Source organism: Martes martes, assembly GCF_963455335.1.
Source record: "Martes martes genome assembly, chromosome: X".
NCBI lineage: Eukaryota > Metazoa > Chordata > Mammalia > Carnivora > Mustelidae > Martes > Martes martes.
In genome coordinates this window covers 55,602,001-55,624,957 of record NC_137897.1, presented here as the reverse complement: position 1 = coordinate 55,624,957, position 22,957 = coordinate 55,602,001, and the positions used below count along the sequence as shown (strand labels likewise).

The following is a 22,957-nucleotide window of genomic DNA, read 5'->3' as shown; positions in this document are numbered from 1 at the left end:
CCCTCCCTTGCTGTGTCTCTCTCTGTCAAATAAGTGCATAAAATCTTTTTTTTAAAGATTTTATTTATTTATTTGACAGACAGAGATCACAAGTAGGCAGAGAGGCAGACAGAGAGAGAGAGAGGAAAGGAAGCAGGCCCTCTGCCGGGCAGAGAGCCTGATGCGGGGCTTGATCCCAGGACCCTGGGATCACGACCTGAGCCGAAGGCAGAGGCTTCAACCCACTGAGCCACCCAGGTGCCCCAAGTGCATAAAATCTTTTTTAAAAAATTGCATTTTATTGTTTTAAAAGAGGCAAAAGTAATTATCAGTGTTATTAACATTAGGAATTTTAGCACAATGGATAGTTTTTCTAGTATTAGATCCATTCAGTCAAAATTTGAGTCATCTATGATATCAGTGTCATATTGGTAATATTGTGATACCTACTTTTTAGAATTATTGTACAGCTTAAATATGTGATGCGTGTGTTGTAGAGTGTTCAATAACTTACGTAGGAAACAGAACCTGCTCAGTAAATGGTAGCTATTGCTGCTATCTCTAGGTGATATGTTTGCTCTTTACTCTAAATGAACACTAATGTGGCAAGTCCACTAGTTGACTCTAAAATTTAACACAATGAAATCAAGTGTGGATTATTTGTTGACTTAACAGGTAACTATATTATAAAGACAAATGCCCACGTTTTCTGTCATATACTGCTTATCTTTAGAACAATTTTTCTTTGTGCTTTAATTATCCATGTGTTATAAAGACTATTGGGAGCAGTTGGTGATACAGTAGGAATAAATAGCTGCTAATTAAACACCCTTCTCTGTAACTTTTATACCAGAAAGAGGCAATGGAGAGAGTACTTTCTACAGGCTGAAGTCTTTTGTAAACTGTGAATATCTTAAGGCAGAGGTTATATGCATTTTGTAAAGTACCCATTCAGTCTAAAGGGAAAAAACTTCAGTTTTACACAAATGATAACATACAAAAATTGCTATAGTATATTAGAATTTTTTAAAAAGATTTTATTTATTTATTTGTCAGAGAGAGAGAGAGCGAGCGAGCACAGGCAGACAGAGTGGCAGAGGGAGAAGCAGGCTCCCCGAGGAGCAAGGAGCCCGATGTGGGACTCAATCCCAGGACGCTGGGATCATGACCTGAGCTGAAGGCAGCCGCTTAACCAACTGAGCCACCCAGGCGTCCCAGTATATTAGAATTTTGTTGAAATAAGCCTAGAACATAAAAGGGTGGTGGTGGGTATTGTTTATGAAGCTCTTTTCTGTCCCTCAGTTCTTGTTAGCAGATCTGTCTCAGTTCAGGACCTCTCTTAGTTTTGTCTCCCCCTGCCTTTTCTTTTGCTAGAAAAGTTCATGAACATGAACAGCTGCTGTTCTCCTTGCTTTTTTCTACCACACTAGTTTGATCACGTCCCCTTGTTAGAGATGCCATGGATTAAGAGAAGGCTGCTGTAATAATGAATGAAATTGGGACTCCTTTAGCTTACTTTACTTTACTCCTTTAGCTTGTTAAATACAAAATTTCAGACCTTTGATATCAGAATGCTAGTTTTGGATATATATTTAAGAAGTTTTTTGTTTAATAAAATGCATTTTGGGGGGCACCTGGCTGGCTCAGTTAGAAGAGCGTGTGGCTCTTGATCTTGGGGTCATGGGTTCAACCCCTGTGTTGGGTGTAGAGATTAATAGAAAATAAACTTTAAAAAAACCCCACAATTTTGTTCTCTGCTGCTCCTCCCCTTTTTAAATTCTTGCTATGTTGAGCTCCTCTGTCTGCTCTTAGCAGAAGACAAGCATAAGTAGATGGGAAGAGATTATTGATACAGAACTTACTTTCTTCCACAGTCTAGGGGATCTCAGTTACTTTAGTAGCATTTAAATTTACTCTTTATCTTTTAAAGTCCTAATAATTTGGATATACATGATGCCGAATTTGGCTTTTTATAAAAGGTGTACAGAAATCGCACTGTGACTAATTAGTATTCTAAAAGAAGCCCTGTAAGCCAAACAAATACAAATAATTCTAACTCAAAAGGCTTTGGGGTTACATTGATTTACTGCAGAGATTTTGCAGATTTTCTTCTCCCTGGGAGTAAAATGCCTTAAATGCAAAACCTTAGTCATATTCTTAATCATGGATGATTTTTCTTTCATTTCTAGTAGTTCTAATTCATTCAGTTGTGTTACTTGGAGCTACTGACTGGTACACACTTGAGAGGCTAACTTTTTTTCCCTTTGGTGTAAGAAGACCTATTTTGTAATTGTGGCAAATTAAATTCAGGGGAGAACAGTTAAAATGAAAGGAATATAGCAAAAGTGGATACAGTAAAAATGTTTTAAAATTCCTCTGCTGATAAAAGATGATGTATGTATCGGGTGCCTGGGTGGCTCAGTGGGTTAAAGCCTCTGCCTTCTGTCTGTCAAATAAATAAATAAAATCTTTATTAAAAAAAAGATGATGTATAAAAAATTTTTTTAAAGATTTTATTTATTTATTTGACAGAGATCACAAGTAGGCAGAGAGGCAGGCAGAGAGAGAGGACAGAAAGCAGGCTTCCTGCTGAGCAGAGAGCCCAATGTGGGGCTCGATCCCAGGACCCTGGGATCATGACCTGAATGGAAAGCAGAGGCTTTAACCCACTGAGCCACCCAGGCGCCCCAATTATAAAAATTTTAATGTTACAAAAAGATATAATGTGGTAAGTAAAAGTCATTTGTAATCCTACATTCATAAATGCTCATTATTAACATTTTACTTTATGTTCTTTTTTATTTTTTTCACAAACAGTTTTTAAAAGGTCTTTTAATATGTTAAATGACAAGGAAGACATGAAAATCATTGAAATGCATTTGGAGGATTTAAGGAATTGAGGAGTTTTAACAAAATGGACCATAAATAAGGAAAATTAATGGAATGAAACAAAGACAAAGACTATATACATAGGACAATTCCTAACTGGTGATCTCTTGTTAGAGACAGTGAGATAAATTGGGAAAACGACAGAAGACTTGAATTGGACAAAATCATGGAGAGTTGAATAAAACCCTGAAGGTGTTCTATAAAAAATAATCTAATTGATCTTAATAAATGAAATATAAATGACCTACTTCTTTGTAGGTCAGAGACTGCTTATAGATTCCTGAAGAGTTCTTTGTAGGTTAAATTGAGAATATTTCTCAACTCCTTGTGTGAGAGCTCTGTACTGCCTTTTCCTCTTCGGAATCCAAAGAAAGCATGATTTCTTCAGCATCCTTCTGAGACCATAATTACAGTTTATATTTTCTTTAAAAAAACTTTACAACCTAAACTTAGTGTTGCTAGATTTTTTGGATGTGAATTAATAATTGGGTAGACTGTATGTTAGAGCAGGAGTAATTTTTGAGTTCCTTTTCTTTTTTTTTTTTAAAGGTTTATTTATTTATTTACTTATTTATTTATTTGACAGAGAGAGATCACAGTAGACAGAGAGGCAGGCAGAGAGAGAGGGAGAGAGGGAAGCAGGCTCCCCGATGAGCAGAGAGCCCGACGCGGGACTCGATCCCAGGACCCTGAGATCATGACCCGAGCCGAAGGCAGCAGCTTAACCCACTGAGCCACCCAGGCGCCCCTGATTTCCTTTTCTTTTTTTTTTTAACTTTTTTTTTTATTTATTTATTTGACAGACAGAGATCACAAGTAGGCAGAGAGGCAGGCAGAGAGAGAGAAGGGGAAGCAGGCTCCCTGCAGAGCAGAGAGCCCGATGCGGGACTCGATCCCAGAACCCTGGGATCATGACCCGAGCCGAGGGCAGAGGCTTTAACCCACTGAGCCACCCAGGCGCCCCTGATTTCCTTTTCTAATACTACTTTTAATTCCTCTGATGTTAATCTAAAACCCGTCTCCGTTGCTAGCTAATGTGAGTTAGGAATAGTTTTTACCCTGCACGTAGTATCCTCAAGTGAAATGTGTCTCTTTCCTGTTTCTGTAAAACTTCTTGTATCTCTCATTGAATCAAAAAAGAATTCAGCAAAAATCATACCACTGTTTTCTAAATTCATAGCACTTAGAGTTAGTGAACCAGATTTTGAACCAGATCAAACCCAACCATGTTGGGTTTAAAGATAGCTATTATGTTTACAATAGGGACAGTATTTATGAGGTATTTTTATTTATCAATGCTTAGCCTTTACTATGGTTGTATAGGAATATATATCACCAGAGGTCTTTTTTTTTTTTTTTGAGAAGATTCTACTTTTTAAAGTAATCCTTACACAGGTGGGGCTGGAACTTATAACTGTGAGATCAGGAGTTGCATGCTCTACTGATTGAGCCAGCTATGTGCCCCCACCAGAGGTCTTCTAATAAGGAAATAACAAAGGAAATATAAATGTGTATTATGCACAAATAGTAATGATTCACTATATGAGCCCAGGGGAAATTTTCATCAGTTTGAATGGTACTTAATGCTCACCTTTTATTTTCCCCTTGTTCTCATCCTAAGACCTTGAGAATCTGACAATGTTATTTATAGACAGGCAGTGTGATCTAAGGAATGATCACAGAGCTAGCAATAGAAAATCTGTTAACTAATCAATTGTGTGACCTTGGGTCACTCACCTAATAACGTGCTGCAATATCTGTCTGAAAAGTGGGTACAATATTATCTGTGTCACAGGCTTGTAATAAAGATGCCATAGGGAAAATAATAGGACTTTGAAAATTAAGGGTATTATATAATCATAGACTCTGATAAATTAACTATAAAAATAATATGCAAGACCTTTTTAAAAAATTATTTTATTAACATATAATGTATTATTTGCCCCAGGGGTACAGGTCTGTGAATCGTCAGGCTTACACACTTCACAGCACTCACCATATCACATACCCTCCACAGTGTCCATAACCCAACCACCCTCTCCCTACTCCCGAACCCCCCAGCAACCCTCAGTTTGTTTTATGAGACTAAGAGTCTCTTATGGTTTGTCTCCCTCCCAATCCCATCTTGTTTCATTTTTTTCCTTCCTTACTCCCCAGACCCCCCACTCTGCCTCTCAAATTCCTCGTATTAGGGAGATCATACGATATTTGTCTTTCTCTGATTGACTTACTTCGCTCCGCATACTACCCTCTAGTTCATTCTTGTCATGCAAGACCTATTTTAATGGTGAATGGAATGTATTAGCACCATCTTGTGGGAGTAGAATGAATTGTGTGACTACAGTTTTAACAAGAAGATAATTTACTAAAGCTAACACTTAGAGCTTTAAGATTCTTTAAGATCAAGTTCAGTAATTTAGGAACTGTGTTCTCTGGTGCTCTCTGGTTCTGTTAGAATAGCTTTTCAGAATCTCCATTAAGAGAAGGAGGAGATGTAGCCACAATTCTTCTAACATACCCATCTTGATTTGGAGAAGTTAGGCATTAATTTTGTTAAGTAGTATGTCTGTGGAAGATTTTGTTTGAAAAAAGTGATTTTCTTGCTTACAGTTTGAAAGTGACTTGCATAGATCAATTTCATCTTGTATAGATAGGGAAAAGAACATTTAGAGAGGTTTATACAATGGCACCTAGTTGGGATCCTGTATCTCCAGTCTTTTAGGGAATAGTCTTTCTCCAAAGGTCAGTAATGATGTTCCCTCCTTGATTCCTGATTTTGACTAATATGAGTCTTCTTTCTTCTTTTCTTGGCCAGTCTAGCTAAAGGTTTGTCAGTTTGTTGGGTCTTTTCAAAGCATCAACTTTTGGTTTTATTGGCTTTTCTCTATTGTTTTTCAGTTATTTCATTTAATTCCCCCTGTAATCTTTGTGACTTTTCCCATTCATGCTTGCTTTAGACTTAGTTTGCTCTTTCTTTTCCATTTTCCTAACATGGAAGGTTGAGATCTTACTTCTCTTTTAATATTGTTATAGGTATAGAATTTCCCTTAACCATTGTTTTCTATCCCATAAATTTTGGTATGTTGTATTTTCGTGTTCACTCAGCTCAAGGTATTTTCTAATTTCTCTTGTGATTTATTTTTTGACTCATTGGTTATTTGGGAGTGTGTTGTTTAATTTACCCATAACTTCTTGATTTCTAATTTAATTTCATGTCGGTGGAGAACATACTTTCTATGATTTCACTTCTGTTAAATGTACTGAAGCTTTTTAATATGTTCTGTGCTGAAGAATGTTCTATGTGTACTTGAGAAGAGGGTGTAGTCTACTATTATTGGGTGGAATATGATATAGATGTCTGTTAGGTTAGTGGGTATGTAGTGTTGTTTAAGTCTTCTGTATCCTCTTTGATGCTCTGCCTCCTTGTCCTGCCTGTTATTGAAAGTGGGGTATTAAAATTCTCAGCTGTCATCATATGTATCTTTTCATTCAGTTTTGTTCACTTTTGTTGATGTATTTTGGGGACTGTGTTGTTAGCTTTATATATGTTTTTGTTATATCTTACTAATGGGTTAGCTATTTTATCATTTTAAAATATCCCTCTTTAGTAACTTTTTTCATCTTTAAGTCTATTTTGGGGGCACCTGGGTGGCTCAGTCAGTTAAGTGTCTGCCTTCGGCTCAGGTCATGATCCCAGGATTCTGGGATTGAGCCCCGCATTGGGCTCCTTGCTCAGTGGAAAGTCTGCTTCTTCCCTGCCTCCCACATCCACTGCTGTGCTTACTCTCTCCCTTTCTGTCTGTGCCAAATAAATTTTTAAAAAATCTTAAAAAAAAATCTTTTAAAAAAGTCTGTTTTGTCTGATATTAGTGTAGCTACTCTAGTGTTCTTATGGTTGCTATTTACATGGTATGTCTTTTTCCATCCTTTACTTTCAGCCTCTTTGGTATGTTTGAATTTAAGTGTGTTTTTTTCAGGGCGCCTGGGTGGTGCAGTTGGTTAAGCATCCAACTCTTGGTGTCAGCTCATGTCATGATTTCAGGGTTGTGAGATTGCGCCCTGCCTCGGGCTCCATGCTCCGTGCACAGTCTGCGTAATTTCTCTCTCCCTCCAGCTCTGCCCTCCACCCCCGCATGTGAGCTTTCTCTCTCAAATAAGTAAATATTTAAAAAAAATAAAATGTGTTTCATGTCAACAGCATCTAGCTGGATCTTTTTAAATAATCCAGTCTGAAAATCTCTGATGTTTGATTTTATTGTTAAATCCATTCAGCCTTTTAATGTTGATACTGTTGGATTTATATCTGACGTTTTGCTTTTTGTCATGTCATGTCTCATGACTACCTATTCTTTCTTTTCCTCCTCCTTTCTTTTATCTAAGTGAATATCTTTTGAAAATTAGTAAATGTATTTTTTGTTGTGGTGATGAATATATACAACATAAAATTTACTTTTTAAATTATTTTAAATGTTTGATTCAGGGAGATTAATTACATTCCCAGTGTTCAACCATCATTACGATCAATTTCAAAAACGTTTTTCATCATCTCAAATAGAAATTCCGTAACTTTTTCTTTTTACTTTTTAAAGATTTTATTTATTTATTTGACACAGAGAGATCACAAGTAGGCAGAGAGGTAGGCAGAGAGAGGAGGAAGCAGGCTCCCTGCTGAGCAGAGAGCCCAATGCGGGGCTTGATCCCAGGACCCTGAGATCATGACCTGAGCTGAAGGCAGGCGCTTAACCGACTGAGATACCCAGGCGCCCCTCTGTAACTTTTTCATAAAATTAAATAATTAATTATTTTAAACTTTTTTTTCTCATCATAACACATACACTCCCCAATGTCCATCACCCAGCCTCCTCATCCTTCCTTCCTTCCTCCCAAAATTCTGTAACTTTTGAACGCTAACTCCCTATTTCTCCTTCCCCCTTCCCCAGTCCCTGATAATCTCTAATCTCTTTAATACCTGTTTGAACAGGTATTAGATTAGATTAGATATTTCATGTAAGTGGAATCATATAATATTTGTCCTTTTGTGTCTGGCTTATTTCACTCAGGAGAGTATTTTCAAGGATCATCCATGTTGCAACATGTATGAGAACTTCATTTTTTTTTTTTACCAATAATTTATTTTATTGTGGTAAAATATACAGAACATAAGGTTTACTACCATTTTAACTATTTTTTAAAAGATTTTATTTATTTGTCAGAGAGAGGGACATCGAGAGAGGGAATACAAGCAGGGGGAGGGAGAGAGGGAGAATCAGGTCTCCCGCTGAGCAGGGAGCCCGATGCAGGGCTCCATCCCAGGACTCTGGGATCATGACCTGAGCCGAAGGCTGAGGCTTAACCCACTGAGCCACCCAGGCACCCCTGTTTAACAGTTTTTAAAATCACATATTCTTTGTGTTATTTTCCTTATGGTTGTTCTAGATCTTAACAATATACATCTTTGGGGCTCTGCCTGCTTCCTCTTCTCTCTCTGCCTGCCTCTCTGCCTACTTGTGATCTCTGTCTGTCAAATAAATAAATAAAATCTTTAAAAAAAATACATCTTCATTTTTTAGAAGTTACTTCAGATTTATATTAACTTTCTACTGAGAGAAGTTTTACTTCTATATAACTATTCCCTTTTCTCTTTTTTTGCTATTATAATTATATGTTATGTCTACATATGTTTAAAAACTCAATAATACATGGTTATAATTACTGCTTTATATAATCTTATATATTTTAAAGAAGGCTAGAGAAAAAAGAGCATAGTTCATTTATTCTGTAGATTTAAGTTACCATTTGATGTTATTTCCTTTCTCTATAACTTTATTTCCACCTACTTCTTTGTGTTATCATAGTAAAAATATATTACATATACAATGTCCCAACAACTAAATTTTATAGATATTTATATAGTTGCTTTTTAAATAAGGAAATGAGAAGAAATATATAATCATATTGTCTTTTATAATTATCTAAATAATTACTAACACTTTTTCCATATGAATTCACATTAATATCTAGTGTCATTTGCTTTCAGCCAGAAGAATGTTCTTTCGTATTTCTTGTAAGGCAGATCAGCAAGAAATTTTCTCAGTTTTTGTTTATCTGGGAATGTATTTAGTTAGTCTTCTTTTGAAAAATAAGTTTCTCTAGATACAGGATTCTTAGTTGACAGTTTTTTTCTCTTTAAGCACTTTAAATACGTCATCCCTGCTTTCTGGCACCCATTATCATGTGATGAAGAGTTAGCTGTTAATCTTGTTTCCTTTGAAATGATGAATCTTTTTTCTTTAACTGCTTTCAAGATTTTCTGTTTATCTTTGACTTGCAGTAATTGGAGCATGATGTGTCTGGGTATGGATTTGTGTGTACATGTATGTGTGATCCTACTTGGAGCCCATTAAGCTTCTTGGATGTGTAGATTATTGTTTTCCCTCAAATTTGGGAAGTTTTCAACTATTATTTCTTTGAATATATTTTCTATTTCTTTCTCTTGCTTCTCTCCTTCTGGTACTCTCATGCATATGTTGTTGTGCTGAATGATGTCTGACACGTCTTTGAAGCTCTGTTCTTTTTTCCACTCTTTTTTTTCCCCATTTCTCAGATTTGTATAATTGCTATCAATCTATCTCCAAGTTTCTATATTCTTTTTTTGCCTGCTCAGATCTACTATTGAGCCTCTCTAGTGAATTTGTAACCTCAGTGATTGTACTTTTCAACTTCAGAATTTTCACTTGATTCTTTTTTGTAACTTCTATGATTTAATTCTTATACTCTTACGCTCTATTTGCATCATTGTTATCAGACCTTCCTTTAATTCTTTAAATATCGTTTCCTTTAGTTATTTAAACATATTTGATAGCTGCTTTTGAAGTATTTTTCTACCAACTGCAACAACTGGGACCTCTCAGAGGCAGTTTCTGTTGCCTTCCTTTTATTCTTTATAAGTCACACTTTACTTTCTTATTGCATGTGTTAAAATATTTTGTTGACAACTAGACATTTTGGATAATATCTTGCAGCAGGTCTAGATACCAGTTTCTCACCTTTATGGAACTTAACTATTCTTTTAGTTTGGTCATTTATTTATTTGGTTATTTGACTGGACTAATTCTGTGAAGTTTATTTTTCTCACAGTGTGTGACCTCCTGTGTTTCTGCTTAGGGTTTTTCCCCTTGTTTTGTCTTTTTATGGTTTTCTAGGCTTCACCTTGCATCCACATAAGCCACTTGTTGGTCAAGGGTTGTGTTTAAGGTCACTTAGCTATTTAGATATTCACCCTTTCCTGTTGGATGGGTATTTGTCTTAGAGGCTGTTTTCACAGTTTGGTGAATTTATTATTTTAACCCTGCGTTCAGCCAGGGGCCAGTAGCTAGTAGGTTCTCTCTCTGATCAGTGCCTGAGAGGGCAGCCTTGGGCATATGCACAGTCTCTCAGACTGCCCAAATATGAGTGTTTTTTTGTTTTTTAGAGATTTTATTTATTTATTTGTCAGATGAGAGAGAGAGAGAAAGAGCACAGGCAGAGTGGCAGAGGGGGAAGCAGGCTCCCTGCAGAGCAAGGAGCCCGATGTGGGACTTGATCCCAGGACGCTGGGATCATGACCTGAGCCGAAGGCAGCCGCTTAACCAACTGAGCCACCCAGGCGTCCCTGAGTGTGTTTGGTTTTTTAAAACAGACATGTTTTTTAGAGCAGTTTTCGGTTTACAACACAATTGAGAGGAAGGTACAGAGATTTTCCACATACCCCCTGATTCTGCACATTCATAGCCTCCCCACTAATTACATTACTCACTAGAATGGTACATTTTTTACTAAGGATGAACTTATATTGACACATCGTAATCTGCCAACTCTGTAGTTTACCTCAGTATTCACTCTTGCTGTTGTATATTCTACACATTTAGACAAATGTATAATGACATATCTACCATTATAGCGCTTTAATGTCATACAGAATAGTTTCACTGGGCTAAAAATCCTCTGTGTTCTGCTTCCTCATCTCTTTTTTCCCTAAACTCTATCAACCACTGAACTTTTTGGTCTCCGTAGTTTTGCCTTTTCTGGAATGTCATATAGTTGGAATCATACAGTATGCAACCTTTCAGATTGGCTTTTTTCCTTTAGTAATAATGATTTAAGCGTCCTCCTTGTGTTTTCTTTTCTCGATAGCTCATTTATTTATTTGTTTTTAAAAGATTTTATTTATTTTTGCAAGAGAGAGAGAGACCATGAGCCGGTGGGAGTTGGGGAGGAGCAAGGGGAGAAGCAGGCTCCTGTTGAGCAGGGAGCCCGATGTGGGACTTGATCCCAGGACCCTGGGATCATGACCTGAACCAAAGGTAGACACTCACTGACTGAGCCACCCAGGTGCCCGATAGCTCATTTACTTTTAGTGCTGAATAATATTCCACTGTCTGGATGTACCATAGTTTATTTGTCCGTTTCCCTACTGAAGGACAGCTTGGTTGCTTCCAAGTTTTGTCAATTATGAATAAATCTGCTATAAACATCCATGTGCAGATTTTTGTGTGGATGTAAGTTTTCCATTCCTTTTGGTAAATACCAAGGAGTGTGATTGCTGGATCATATGGTAAGAGTATATTTAGTTTTATAAGGAACCACCAAACTGTCTTGCAAGGTAGCTGTACAATTTTGTATTCCCACCAGCAATGTATGAAACCTCTATTACTCCATATTCTCACCACTGTTTTAGACTTAGTGTATTAGACTTGGGCCATTCTGATGGGTATGTATTGGTATTTAATTTTTGTTTTAATTTGCATTTCTCTCATGACATATGTGAACATTTTTTCATAGGCTTATTTGCCATCTGTACATCTTCCTTTGGTGAGGTATTTGTTAAAAACTTTGGACCATGTTTTAATTGGGTTGTTTGGTTTTTTACTCTTGAGTTTTAAGAGATTTTATTTGTATATTTTGGATATCAGTCCTTTATCAGATGTGTCTTTTGCAAATGTTTTCTCTGAATCTGTGATTTGTCTTCTAAGTCTCTTAATATTGTCTTTCACAAAGCAGTTCTTAATTTTATTTTTATTTATTAAAGATTCTATTTTTAAGTTATTTCTGCACCCAACATGGGGCTCGAACTTAAAACTCTGAGATCAAGAGTTGCATGCTTTACCAATGGAGCCAGCCAGGTATCCTAGAAGTTTTAACTTTTAATGAAATCTAGCTTATCAATTATTTATTTCATGGATTGTTTCCATGGTGTTGTATCTAAAAAGGCATCACAGGGGTACCTGGGTGGATCACTTGGTAGAGCATGTGACTCTTGATTTTTGGGTGGTGAGTTCAAGCTCACATTAGGCATGGAGCCTACTTAAATAAATAAAAAATAAAATAAATGAATAAAAAGGCATCACAATACCCAAGATCATCTAGGTTTTTTTTTTTAAGATTTTATTTATTTATTTGACAGAGACAGAGATCACAAGTGGGCAGAGAGGCAGGCAGAGAGAGGGGGAGGAAGCAGGCTCCACTCTGAGCAGAGAGCCCGATGCGGGGCTCGATCCCAAGACCCTGAGATCGTGACCTGAGCCGAAGGCAGAGGCTTTAACCCACTGAGCCACCCAGGTGCCCCGATCATCTAGGTTTTATCCTATGTTATCTTCTAGAAGTTTTATAGTTTTGCACTGTGTTCCATCTTTTTTGAAGATTTTATTTATTTATTTGACAGAGACACAGAGAGGGAACACAAGCAGGGGGAGTGGGAGTGGAAGAGGGAGAAGCAGGCTTCCTGCTGAGCAGGGAGCCTGATGTGGGGTTCAATCCCAGGACCCTGGGGTCATGATCTGAGCTGAAGGCAGATGCTTAACGACTGAGCCACCCAGGTGCCCTAGACTAGTTTTTTGTGTGTGTGAGTTTCTGCTGTTTGTATTTTTCAAGTAATTGGTCCATTTAATCTAGGTTATCAAGTTTGTGGGCATAGAGTTATTTGTGGTATTTCTTTATTACCCTTTAAATTTTCCTGGTATCTGTTGTGATATCCCTTCCTTTATTTCTGAAATTAATAGTTTGTGTCCTCTCTTTTTTTCTTAGCTTGGCTAGAGGCTTATCAATTTTATTGATTACTTCAAATACTAGTGGTTGGTTTCATTGATTTTCGCTTTTTTTTTTTTTTTTTAAGATTTACTTCTTTGAGAGAGCATGAATGCATGATCATGGGAGTGGAGGAAAGGGCACAGGGAGAGGGAGAGAAGCAGACTCCTTGCTGAGCATAGAGCCCAACTCAGGCCCATCCCAGGATGCTGAGCACAGAGCCCAATGCAGGCCGATCCCAGGATCCTGAGATCATGACCTGAGCTGAAATAAAGAGTCTGCAGCTTAACAAACTGAGCCTCCCAGGCGACCCTTGATTTTTCTCTGTTGATCTCTTTTGATTTCTTGTTTTAATTTTATGATTTCTGCTCTAATTTTTTCTCATGTTTTTCATTCTGCTTTCTTGGATTTAATTTGCTTGTCTCTTTCTACTTACTTAAGGTGGAAACTTAGATTATTGATTTTAGATTTTTTTCTTTTCTGATATATTTCAATGACACAAATTTTTCTCTAAGCACTGCTTTTGCTGCATCTCACACATTTTGATAAGGTGTGTATTCATTTTCATTTAGTTCAAGATATTTTTGAACTTATTTTGAGATTTCTCCTTTGATCTTTGTGTTATTTATAGAGGAGTATTGTTTGATCTCCACATATTTTAGGATTTTTCAGTTATCTTTCCATTATTTACTTCTATTTAATTCTACTGTGGTCTGAGAACAGACATTCTGTGATTTCTATACTTCTAAATTTGTTAAAGTGTGTTTGATGGCCTAGAATGTGGTTTAGCTTGGTGAATATTCCATATGAGTTTGATAAGAATGTGTATTCTGCTGTTGTTGGATGTAGTAGTCTATAGATGTCTTTTATATCCAGTTGTTGAGTTCAGCTATGTTCTTACTGATTTTTTTCGCCTTCTCTGTTTCTGAAAGGGAGGGAGTGTTGAAATATCCAACAATGATAGTAGAGTCATCTATTTTTCCTTACTGTTCTATCAGTTTTTGCCTCATAGGAATTGTTATGTCTTCCTGGAGATTTGACCCTTTTATCATTATGTTATGTTCTTCTTTATCCCTAATATTTTTCCTTACTCTGAATTCTGCTGTCTGAAATTAATATACCTACTCCTGCTTTCTTTGGATAGCATTAGCATGGTATATTTTTCTTCATCTATTTACTTTTAATCTCTGTGTATCTTTATATTGAAAGTGGATTTCTTACGGACAACATACAGTTGGGGTATATGTGTATAAAGAGATTTTATTTATTTATTTGACAGAGAGATAGAGCCAGAGAGCACTAGCAGGGGTAGTGGCAGAGGGAAAGGGAGAAGCAGGCTCCCCACTGAGCAAGGAGTCCACCGTGGGGGTCCATCTCGTGGTCACTGGGATCATGATCTGAGATGAAGGTAGATGACTTAACCAACTGAGCTACCCAGGCACCCATATTTAAATTCAATTAAGTAACATACAGCATATTATTAGTTTCAGAGGTAGAGTTCAGTGATCCATCAGTCTTATATAATACCCAGTGCTTGTTACATCACGTGCCCTCCTTAATGTCCATCACCCAGTTACCCTATCCCCCTACTCCTCCCTCCAGCAGCCCTCAGTATGTTTCTTAAGAGTAAGAGTCTCTTACGGTTCGTCTTCCTCTCTGATTGCCTCTTTTTATTTTCCCCTCCCTTCCCTTATGATCCTGTTTTGTTTCTTAAATTCCACATATGAGTGAGATCATATAATTGTCCTTCTTGATTGACTTATTTTGTTTAGCATAACATCCTCTAGTTCTATCCATGTCGTTGTAAGACAGTCTCTCTTTTAATTGGTGTATTTAGACCAATTGAAATTCAAGGTGATGATGATATAGTTGGATTAAAATCTACCATATTCATTACTGTTTTCTGTTTGTTGCCCTTGTTTTTTTTTTCCTGCTGTCTTCCATTCCTTTTCTGACTTTTATGGCTTTATTTACTTTTTTTTTAAAGATTTTATTTGTCAGAGAGGGAGAGGACTTTTTGTGGTTTTAGTGTTGAGTATTTTATGATTCCATTTTCCTTTCCTTTCTTAGCATAGACGTTATACCTCTCTTTAAAAAAGATTTTATTTATTTATTTTGAGAGAGAGAGAGAGGAGTGGGGAGAGGGGCAGAGGGAGAAGGAGAAAGAAGACCTCAGGTACACTCCATGCATAGCATGGAGCCCAAGGCTGGGCTTGCTCTCAAGACCTTGAGATCATGATCAAGAGTTGCCAAGATCAAGAGTTGGACAGTTAATGAACTGAGCCACCACAGGCACCCCTATAATACTTTTAAAAAAGATTTTATTTTAAAGTAATCTCTACACCCAACATGGGGCTGAAACTCAGAGCCCTTAGATCAAGAGTTGCATGGGGGTGCTTGGGTGGGTTAGTCAGTTAAGCATTGGACTCTTGATTTCAGCTCACGTCTTGATCTCAGGATTGTGACATAGAGCCCTGAGTTGGTTCCTTGCTCAGTGGGGAGTCTGCTTCAGGTTCTGTCTCTTCCTCTTCCTCTGTCTCTCCCCCTACTAGCATGCTCTCTCTCAAAATAAATAAATCTTTTTTTTGAAGATTTTATTTATTTATCTGACATAGGGAACACAAGCAGAGGGAGTGGGAGAAGGAGAAGCAGACTCCCTGCGGAGCAGGGGACCCCCCCCCCATGTGGGGCTTGATCCCAGGACTCTGGGATCATGACTTGAGCAGAAGGCAGACGTTTAACAACTGAGCCACCCAGGTGCCCCAAAATAAATAAATCTTAAAAACAAAAGCTGAGTGAGCCAGGCATCCAACTTTTTTTTTTTTAACTGTTTTAGTGACTGCCCCAGAGTTTACAGTGTACATTTACAGTTATTCCAAGTCCACTTTCAGATAACACTGTACCACTTTATGGGTAGTATGAATACTTTGTCAGAATTCTTCAGAATTCCTCCCATGTATTTGTATCATTGCTGTCATTTATTTGTTTTACTTTATTCTAAGCACATATATACATAAAATATATAAATAAGCCTGTACAATTGAATACATTGTTGCTATTATTTCAGATAAATTATTTTCTGTTAGATCAATTAAGAGTACAAAAAATAAAAGTCATTATTTTACTTTCACTTATTCCTTCTTTGATGCTTTTCCTTAATGTATGTAGAGCCAAATATCTGACCTATATTCTTTCCCTTCTGTATAAAGAAATTCCGTTAACATTTCTTGCAAGGCCAGTCTTCCAGCAACAAATTCCCTCAGTTTTTGTTTATCTGAGAAAATCTTCATTTTTCCTTTACTTTTGAATGATATTTTCTTAGGGTTCAGAATTCTAGGTTGGTGGTATTTTTCTCTCAACACATTAAATATTCATGGTTTCTGAGAAGTTGGGTGTAACTCTTATTTTTGTACTTTTATAGATAAGGTGTTTTTTTCCTCTAGCTTGTTTCAGGACTTTATCTTTGTTTTTCTGTAATTTGGTATGTGTAGTTGTAATTTTTTTTGGTATTCATACTGCTTGGTATTCTCTGAGATTCCTGGATTTGTGGTTTGGTATCAGACATTAATTTGTGGGAATTCTGTCATTATTGTTTCAAATATTTCTTGTGTTTCTTTGTTTTTTCTCCTTCTTGTATTCCCATTATACTCACGTTATACCTTTGGTAGGTGTCCCATAATCCTTGGATATTCTGTTCTGTTTTTTTTCAGTCATTCTTCTCTTTGCTTTCCTGTTTTTCAGAATTCTACTGCTATATCCTCTACTCAATTAGATTATTTCCTCAACCATGTCCAGTTTATTAAAAAGCCCATCAAAGACATTCTTCATGTCATTTACAGTCTTTTTTATTTCAAGCATTTCTTTTAGGTTATTTCTTAGGATTTCCATCTCTCTGCTTACATTGCCTATGTGTCTTATTTTCAATTCCTGAACTGATAATTTTAATATCCTTGCCATGACTGATTCCAGTCCTTGCTCTGTCTCTTAAAATTGTGTTTTTTTTGCCTTTTGGTATTCCTTGTAATTTTTTCTTGATAGCCTGACCTGTTGTACTGTAAATAGGCCTTTAATAATACAGTGGTTAGGTGTTGGGAGTGGATACAAGTTCTTTAGTCCTACATTTAGTTCTTAGTCTTTTGGTGAGTGTATGCCTTTGAACTGTGAACTTCACAAGTGTTTCTCAGGTTTTTTCTCCACCCTTAGGTGCTATACCATGGGTACAGTGGTCTAGGGTTGAGTATTTTTCTTCCCCAGGTAAATTGGGCTCTGATAGTACCTCAGGAGGTAGGCTGTCTTTAACTAGTTTCCTTTGAAGGCAGGCCTTGTTAAGAACAGATTCGTTCCTTATCATTAATTCCTGACAAAGCCCAAGAGGGTTTTCTTTGATATTTACTGTGGGAATCTTGAGCTTTTGGAGATAAATCTGACAATATGGTGGGTATGCCTCTAAGACTATGTTTTCCTAGAGTTTTAAATTTTCAGACTTATTTACAATGAGCCTCCGGCAACCTGTCAACTACACTTCGTAATTTCCTGCCTCTGCACTGGTTCCCTTGGCAGTTTCCACTGGTGAGTCCCCCCTGTGGTAAGCCACAATTCCTTGTATTTTGCCTGTCCATCTCTCCAAGGAGGGGGGCAGTGGTTTGCCCTTTGTCCTCTCTTCTCTTATGGATCCAAGGACAGTTGTTGATTTTTTAGTCTTTTCAGCTTTTTACTTGTTAGAATGAAGCATTGACTTCCCAAATTCCTTACGTGTAGAACTGAAAACTGGAAGTCTGATTTGATTTTTTTTTAAATTTATTTGACAGACAGAGATCACAAGTAGGCAGAGAGGCAGACAGAGAGAGAGGAGAAAGCAGGCTCTCCACGGAGCAGACAGCCCGATGTGGGGCGGAGAGCCCGATACGGGGCTCGATCCCAGGACCCCGGGATCATGACCCGAGCCGAAGGCAGAGGCTTTAACCCACTGAGCCACCCGGGCGCCCCAAGTCTGATTTGATTTTTAAGCTTGGCTTTCTTACCATTACCTTGGATCAGAGTAGCTACATTTTCAGTGTTTGATAAGAGGTTCTGCTTAAGCCCTTTGAGTCACTTTGTCTCCAGATTCTTTGCTGATGTATCTGTGTGTGCTTTGAGGAATGCTTTCTAGTCTGCTCTGCATCTCCTTATGATTCCCCCTGGGTGGGTGCAGCCTAGCAAACATGCATAGCCTTCTGTATCTCTAGGGGTGAGTGTGACCTCCCGGATTATTCTTCTTGGCTGCCTCTCCCTGGTTCTGTTAAAATTCTTGCTGGTCTGCTGTTTTACTTGTTGATACTGTTATCACAGAGTTACCAACCCCCTCTTAATTGCTCACCACTAAGATCTCCCTTGTTTTTCACAATGCCCTTAAGAACTTCTTGCTCCATTCCAAATAAGTCAGTCCTCTCAGGCAGAGACGCTGAGCTCTGTTTTCTTTACTGCCTATTTCTCCCCTCTGGGGAGAACCATTGTGCCACACTACTGGAGCTGGTAGCAAGAGCATGGCTTGCTTCTCTTGGTGTAAGAGTGGTTGTTGGGGGAGATTGGTAGCCTCTGGTCTTCTTAGCATGCCCTCCTAGCATGGAACCTCTGCATAGTGAGACAATCTGGGTGAAGATCATCAGGGTCCCAGTATTCTTGACCTGTCACACCCGAGGTAGAGCTTTTACCGTAAGAGTGAGAACTGGGTGGGGAAAGGAGGACCCCAGAATAGCACTTCCACAGCACAGGCCTGGGGAGGATAAGAGAGGCTGGCAGCCTGCCTGCTAGGTGAAACCATAGCCTAAGAGTCTAGGAGCTGGATCAAAAGGAAATTACTGGCTTCTTGACAGCACCCATTTGGAGTAGTTTTCATCACAGGGAGCTGGTGTGGATAGGAGCAGATTGGGACTCAAATGCTACAGACTCTCACTGTTCTCACTGAGATTTAGTTGTTGTTGTTGTTGTTGTTTTAATAAATGTTTTTCCATTTGCCATATGCCCTTGGGAAAATTTCCAAAGACTTTAACTGGTTGTTTGTTTTAATGATTTTTCCAGGCAAATGGTTGTTTCACTGGGGAGGGTGTCTAAGAGCTCCTTATATCATCATTGCAGAAGTTTCATCCTCATTGGTTATTTTAAAAACTGGAAGTAGGTTTGATATGCCAAAGGAGACCTCTGTGAGATAGGGCTTAGAATCACTAGGCCAGTATTATATCCTTGTTAGTGATCTGGAAACTCATTTGGTAACTCTGAGTCTTTTAGAGTTTTTTAAAAGTAGTATTTCAAAGTAATGTCATCAGTTTAGTTCTGTTTGCCAAAATTTTATTGACATCTTTTCTTGGAATACCAATTTTATGGTGAATAATCATTGTTTTGCTTTTTAGGTTTTAGGTTTTGAAACCCTGAGGCTCATGTTAATATATTATTTGTGGTTATCAGAATGTCCCACGGATAATATGGCTTGCTAATTAAAGCACAGACTGAAAATTAAATTTCTCTACTCCCCAACCCCTCACTCTCATTTTCAGTACCAATCTAGGAAATATTAGAAATCACTTAACTGCTAAATTGGTTCATTCAGCTGCAAAATGAAACTAATAGTGCCTCACAAGGGTGTTGTGAAGCTTAATAAATTGCTAAAGTGTTTCTGTGAAAACTCCTGTATTTGTTTTATTTTAAAAATACATTCGTATTTCTTAGACTTTAAAATGTGCTCATTGAGTAAGAGCTCATATATACATGTAAACTAGCTTTAAAAGCAGAATAAATATATATAGTATATAGCATATATAGTATACATAAAGCACTATATACTGTATATATCCAAATGGAAAAGAATAATAACGTGGTGTTAATTTGTTGACTCTACATCCCAAAGAAATTAGTTTTCTACCATTTGAAAAAATTGCTTTATATAATTGATATTCATGTATTAATTGGCTAATAATCTGTTATAGTGCAAATCAGAAAAGTTGGAATAAAGTATAATTATACCATGTCTTCTTAGTGATACATAATCTTAAAAATATAATTTGAAATGAATATGCATTTTTTCCTTTTTTAATGATAGCCAAAGCTATGATATTGGGAAGATGGATAAGAATTCTGTTGGGCCAGAAATGCTGGTAAGGATCATGTTCAATATTGTAGAAGTAGGTTGAAGAAATGTATTTTATGTAATTGTTATTAAACTATAATAGCCTGTCCCACTTTGTGAGTAAAATTATTCTTTGGACACATCATTAATAGCTCAGTACATTAGTTTCTATAAAATTGATATACTAGTATAATCTACCATGCAGGTAGATTCTTGTACCCAAGAGTTAATATATGGAAATGCTTGGAACAGTGTTTAGCTATGTAAATTTTAGATTTTATTATTGCATGTTAAAATTTTTAGTTTTTTCCCTAACAACCATATATAGTGTGTGCTTGGTATGGAAGTTCATTTTAATATTTAATCAAGTATGATTATGGTTAGGTAAATAAATCTGATGTAATTTAGTTATGTCATAGCAAAATGGAATTTTGTTTGAATAGCCTTTTTTTCTTCTTACCTTTACAGTATCTCTATCAATGTAACTGAATACCTATATATATATATAGCAATGTGATAGATGGGGAATAACAGAGAAGTGTAAAGCAGGACTTCTACCCTTAAAAAGCTTATGTTTGAAGGATAAAACTAATACAAGTGAATATAATGGAATATTATTGAGCCTTGAAACAGAAGGAAATTCTGGCACATGCTACAACATAGATGAACCTTGAGGATATTATTCTAAGTGAAATAATCCATTCACAAAAAGACAAATACTGTATGATTCCACTTAAATGAGGTATCTTGAGTTGTCAAATTTATAGAGACATAAGATAAACTGGTGGTGGCAGGAGTTTGGAGGGAGGAGAACATTTGGAGAGCTATTGTTTAATGGGCACAGAGTTTCAAATTTGGAAGATTAGTAAGAGTTCTTCAGATATGTGATGGTAATGGTTGCATAACTGTGAATATACTTAATACTACTGAACCATATTACTTAAAAATGACTAAGAGAGTCAATTTTATGTGTATTTTAACACAGTTAAAAATGATAAAAACATCGTTATAGTGTCACAGCATGGCATGTTATATGGGAATGAGAATAATAAAATGAGAATAATAAAAGATGAATGAGAATGAGAATAATAAAAGAGCTACAGTAATTGTAACAATATGGATGTTCTCACATATAATGTTGAGTAAACAAAATGATTTATAAAATAGTTCATACTGGGGGCGCCTGGGTGGCTCAGTGAGTTCAAGCCTCTGCCTTCGGCTCAGGTCATGATCTCAGGGTCCTGGAATCGAGCCCCGCATGGGGCTCTCTGCTCAGCAGGGAGCCTGCTTCCCTTCCTCTCTCTCTGCCTGCCTCTCTCCTTACTTGTGATCTCTATCTGTTAAATAAATAAATTTAAAAAAATAGTGTATACTGTATGACTCTAATAAATATAAATGCCAAAAGCAGGTAGAGCTAATGTACATGGTGTTGGAAGACCAGTAATTGGTTACACTTGTTTGGAATAGTGTCTGAAGAGAGTCTTGAGATGAACCTTTTGCTGTTAATGCTCTATTTCTGATATCTGTGTTGTTAACCTACATGTGTTCACTTTGTGAAAATTCAGAGCTGTGCTCTTGAGATTTTTGAGCTTTTTTATATGTATTGTATACCTCATTTAAAGTTTCAAGAATAGATTTTAAAAACTAGTATAAGTGAAACAATTTGGGAAGAAGAACTGATAAACTGTGTGTTACAGTAAAGGGGAATGTCAAGGTTGGCTAGAGAAGTTGGTAGGTTGGGTAGGTAGGTAGGTAGAAGTAAGTTCCTTCTGGTAGGAAGGCCTTGAAAGTAGATGGGATCTCTACAGTGAAAACGAAGGGAAAAGGGGATACCAGGCAAGGAATCTAGTTGAGGGGATGTCTAGAGGAGAAAGTAAGGATGGAAGACTACAGGAGTTAACTGTGTGATTAAAATGTAATATTCATATTGTGAACTATGGAGAGGTAAGATTATGAAGTAGTTTATAAAGTAGTTTCTCTTTTGTGCTAGCAGTACTTTATTGAGGTGTAATTTATATACACTAAATTACACAAATCTTAAGTGTACAGCCTGATGAATTTTAATATATCTAGGTAGTCTTATAATAATCATGTAGATCAAGATATGGAAATTTCCATGATCCCCAAAAGTTCCCTTGGCTCTTTCTGGTTGATTGCCATTATACCCGCAAGATAAAACCACTATTCTGACTTCTGTGGCTGTAGATTATTTTTAGTTTTTCTTGAACTTTTTGTTAATGGAATCATATAGTATCTACTGTTTTGTGTGTGGCTTCTTTTGCTTAACATAATGGTTTTGAGATTCATTCATTTTGTTACATCTTTCTGATTATTTGATTATTTGTATTTTGATACATCTTTTACTATTACAAAAGAGTTACAGTTTTTCTCAGAGATGCCATATTTACTCCATAAAAGTCCTCTGAGGAAGTTTCTAAGTTGAGAGTTGTTGCATAATAATAGTAATGATATTAAGTATATTGTATACATCTTATTTGATCCATCTTAGTTTTTGAATTAAAAAAACTGATATAGGACACCCTAAGTATCATTTCTCTAGATTTACAGAGCTCTAATATGTTAAGATTATCTTTGCCTGGTCCTACTGTCCTCATTATATTTAGAGGCAGATTTTTCATTGAAATACAGCTCTTTCTTTCAAAATCCAAATCTGTAGTTAAATATATCAGTGCTGCCTAGAGTTACTCTCCTTATCAATTTAAACTTGACTGGAGAAACAAGACTTAATTCAGCAATACATATTAATTTTAAAACTTAGCTGACTTGGGAGAAACCTTCTCTATAGGAAAGCATACCTCTTCTTACTAAAATGATGGTATATATGTTCTTAGTCTAATTGGTTAATCTCAACTAGGCTGTAAAGTCTTTGAGAAAAGAATTATGTCTATTTATTTTTCTTGTTGGAGG

General features: G+C 36.8%; 1 protein-coding gene across 1 annotated transcript in view; it reads left to right on the top strand.

Annotated features, from left to right (window-relative positions):
- Nucleotides 1-22,957, top strand: part of TEX11 (testis expressed 11) — a gene marked incomplete at its 5' end in the record, with an annotated part of 270,791 nt that overhangs the window by 30,164 nt on the left and 217,670 nt on the right. The window contains one exon of the mRNA XM_080795516.1: nt 20,003-20,057. Within this exon, the coding sequence (XP_080651642.1) occupies nt 20,003-20,057 (55 nt within the window). The remainder of the gene's footprint in view (nt 1-20,002; nt 20,058-22,957) is intronic.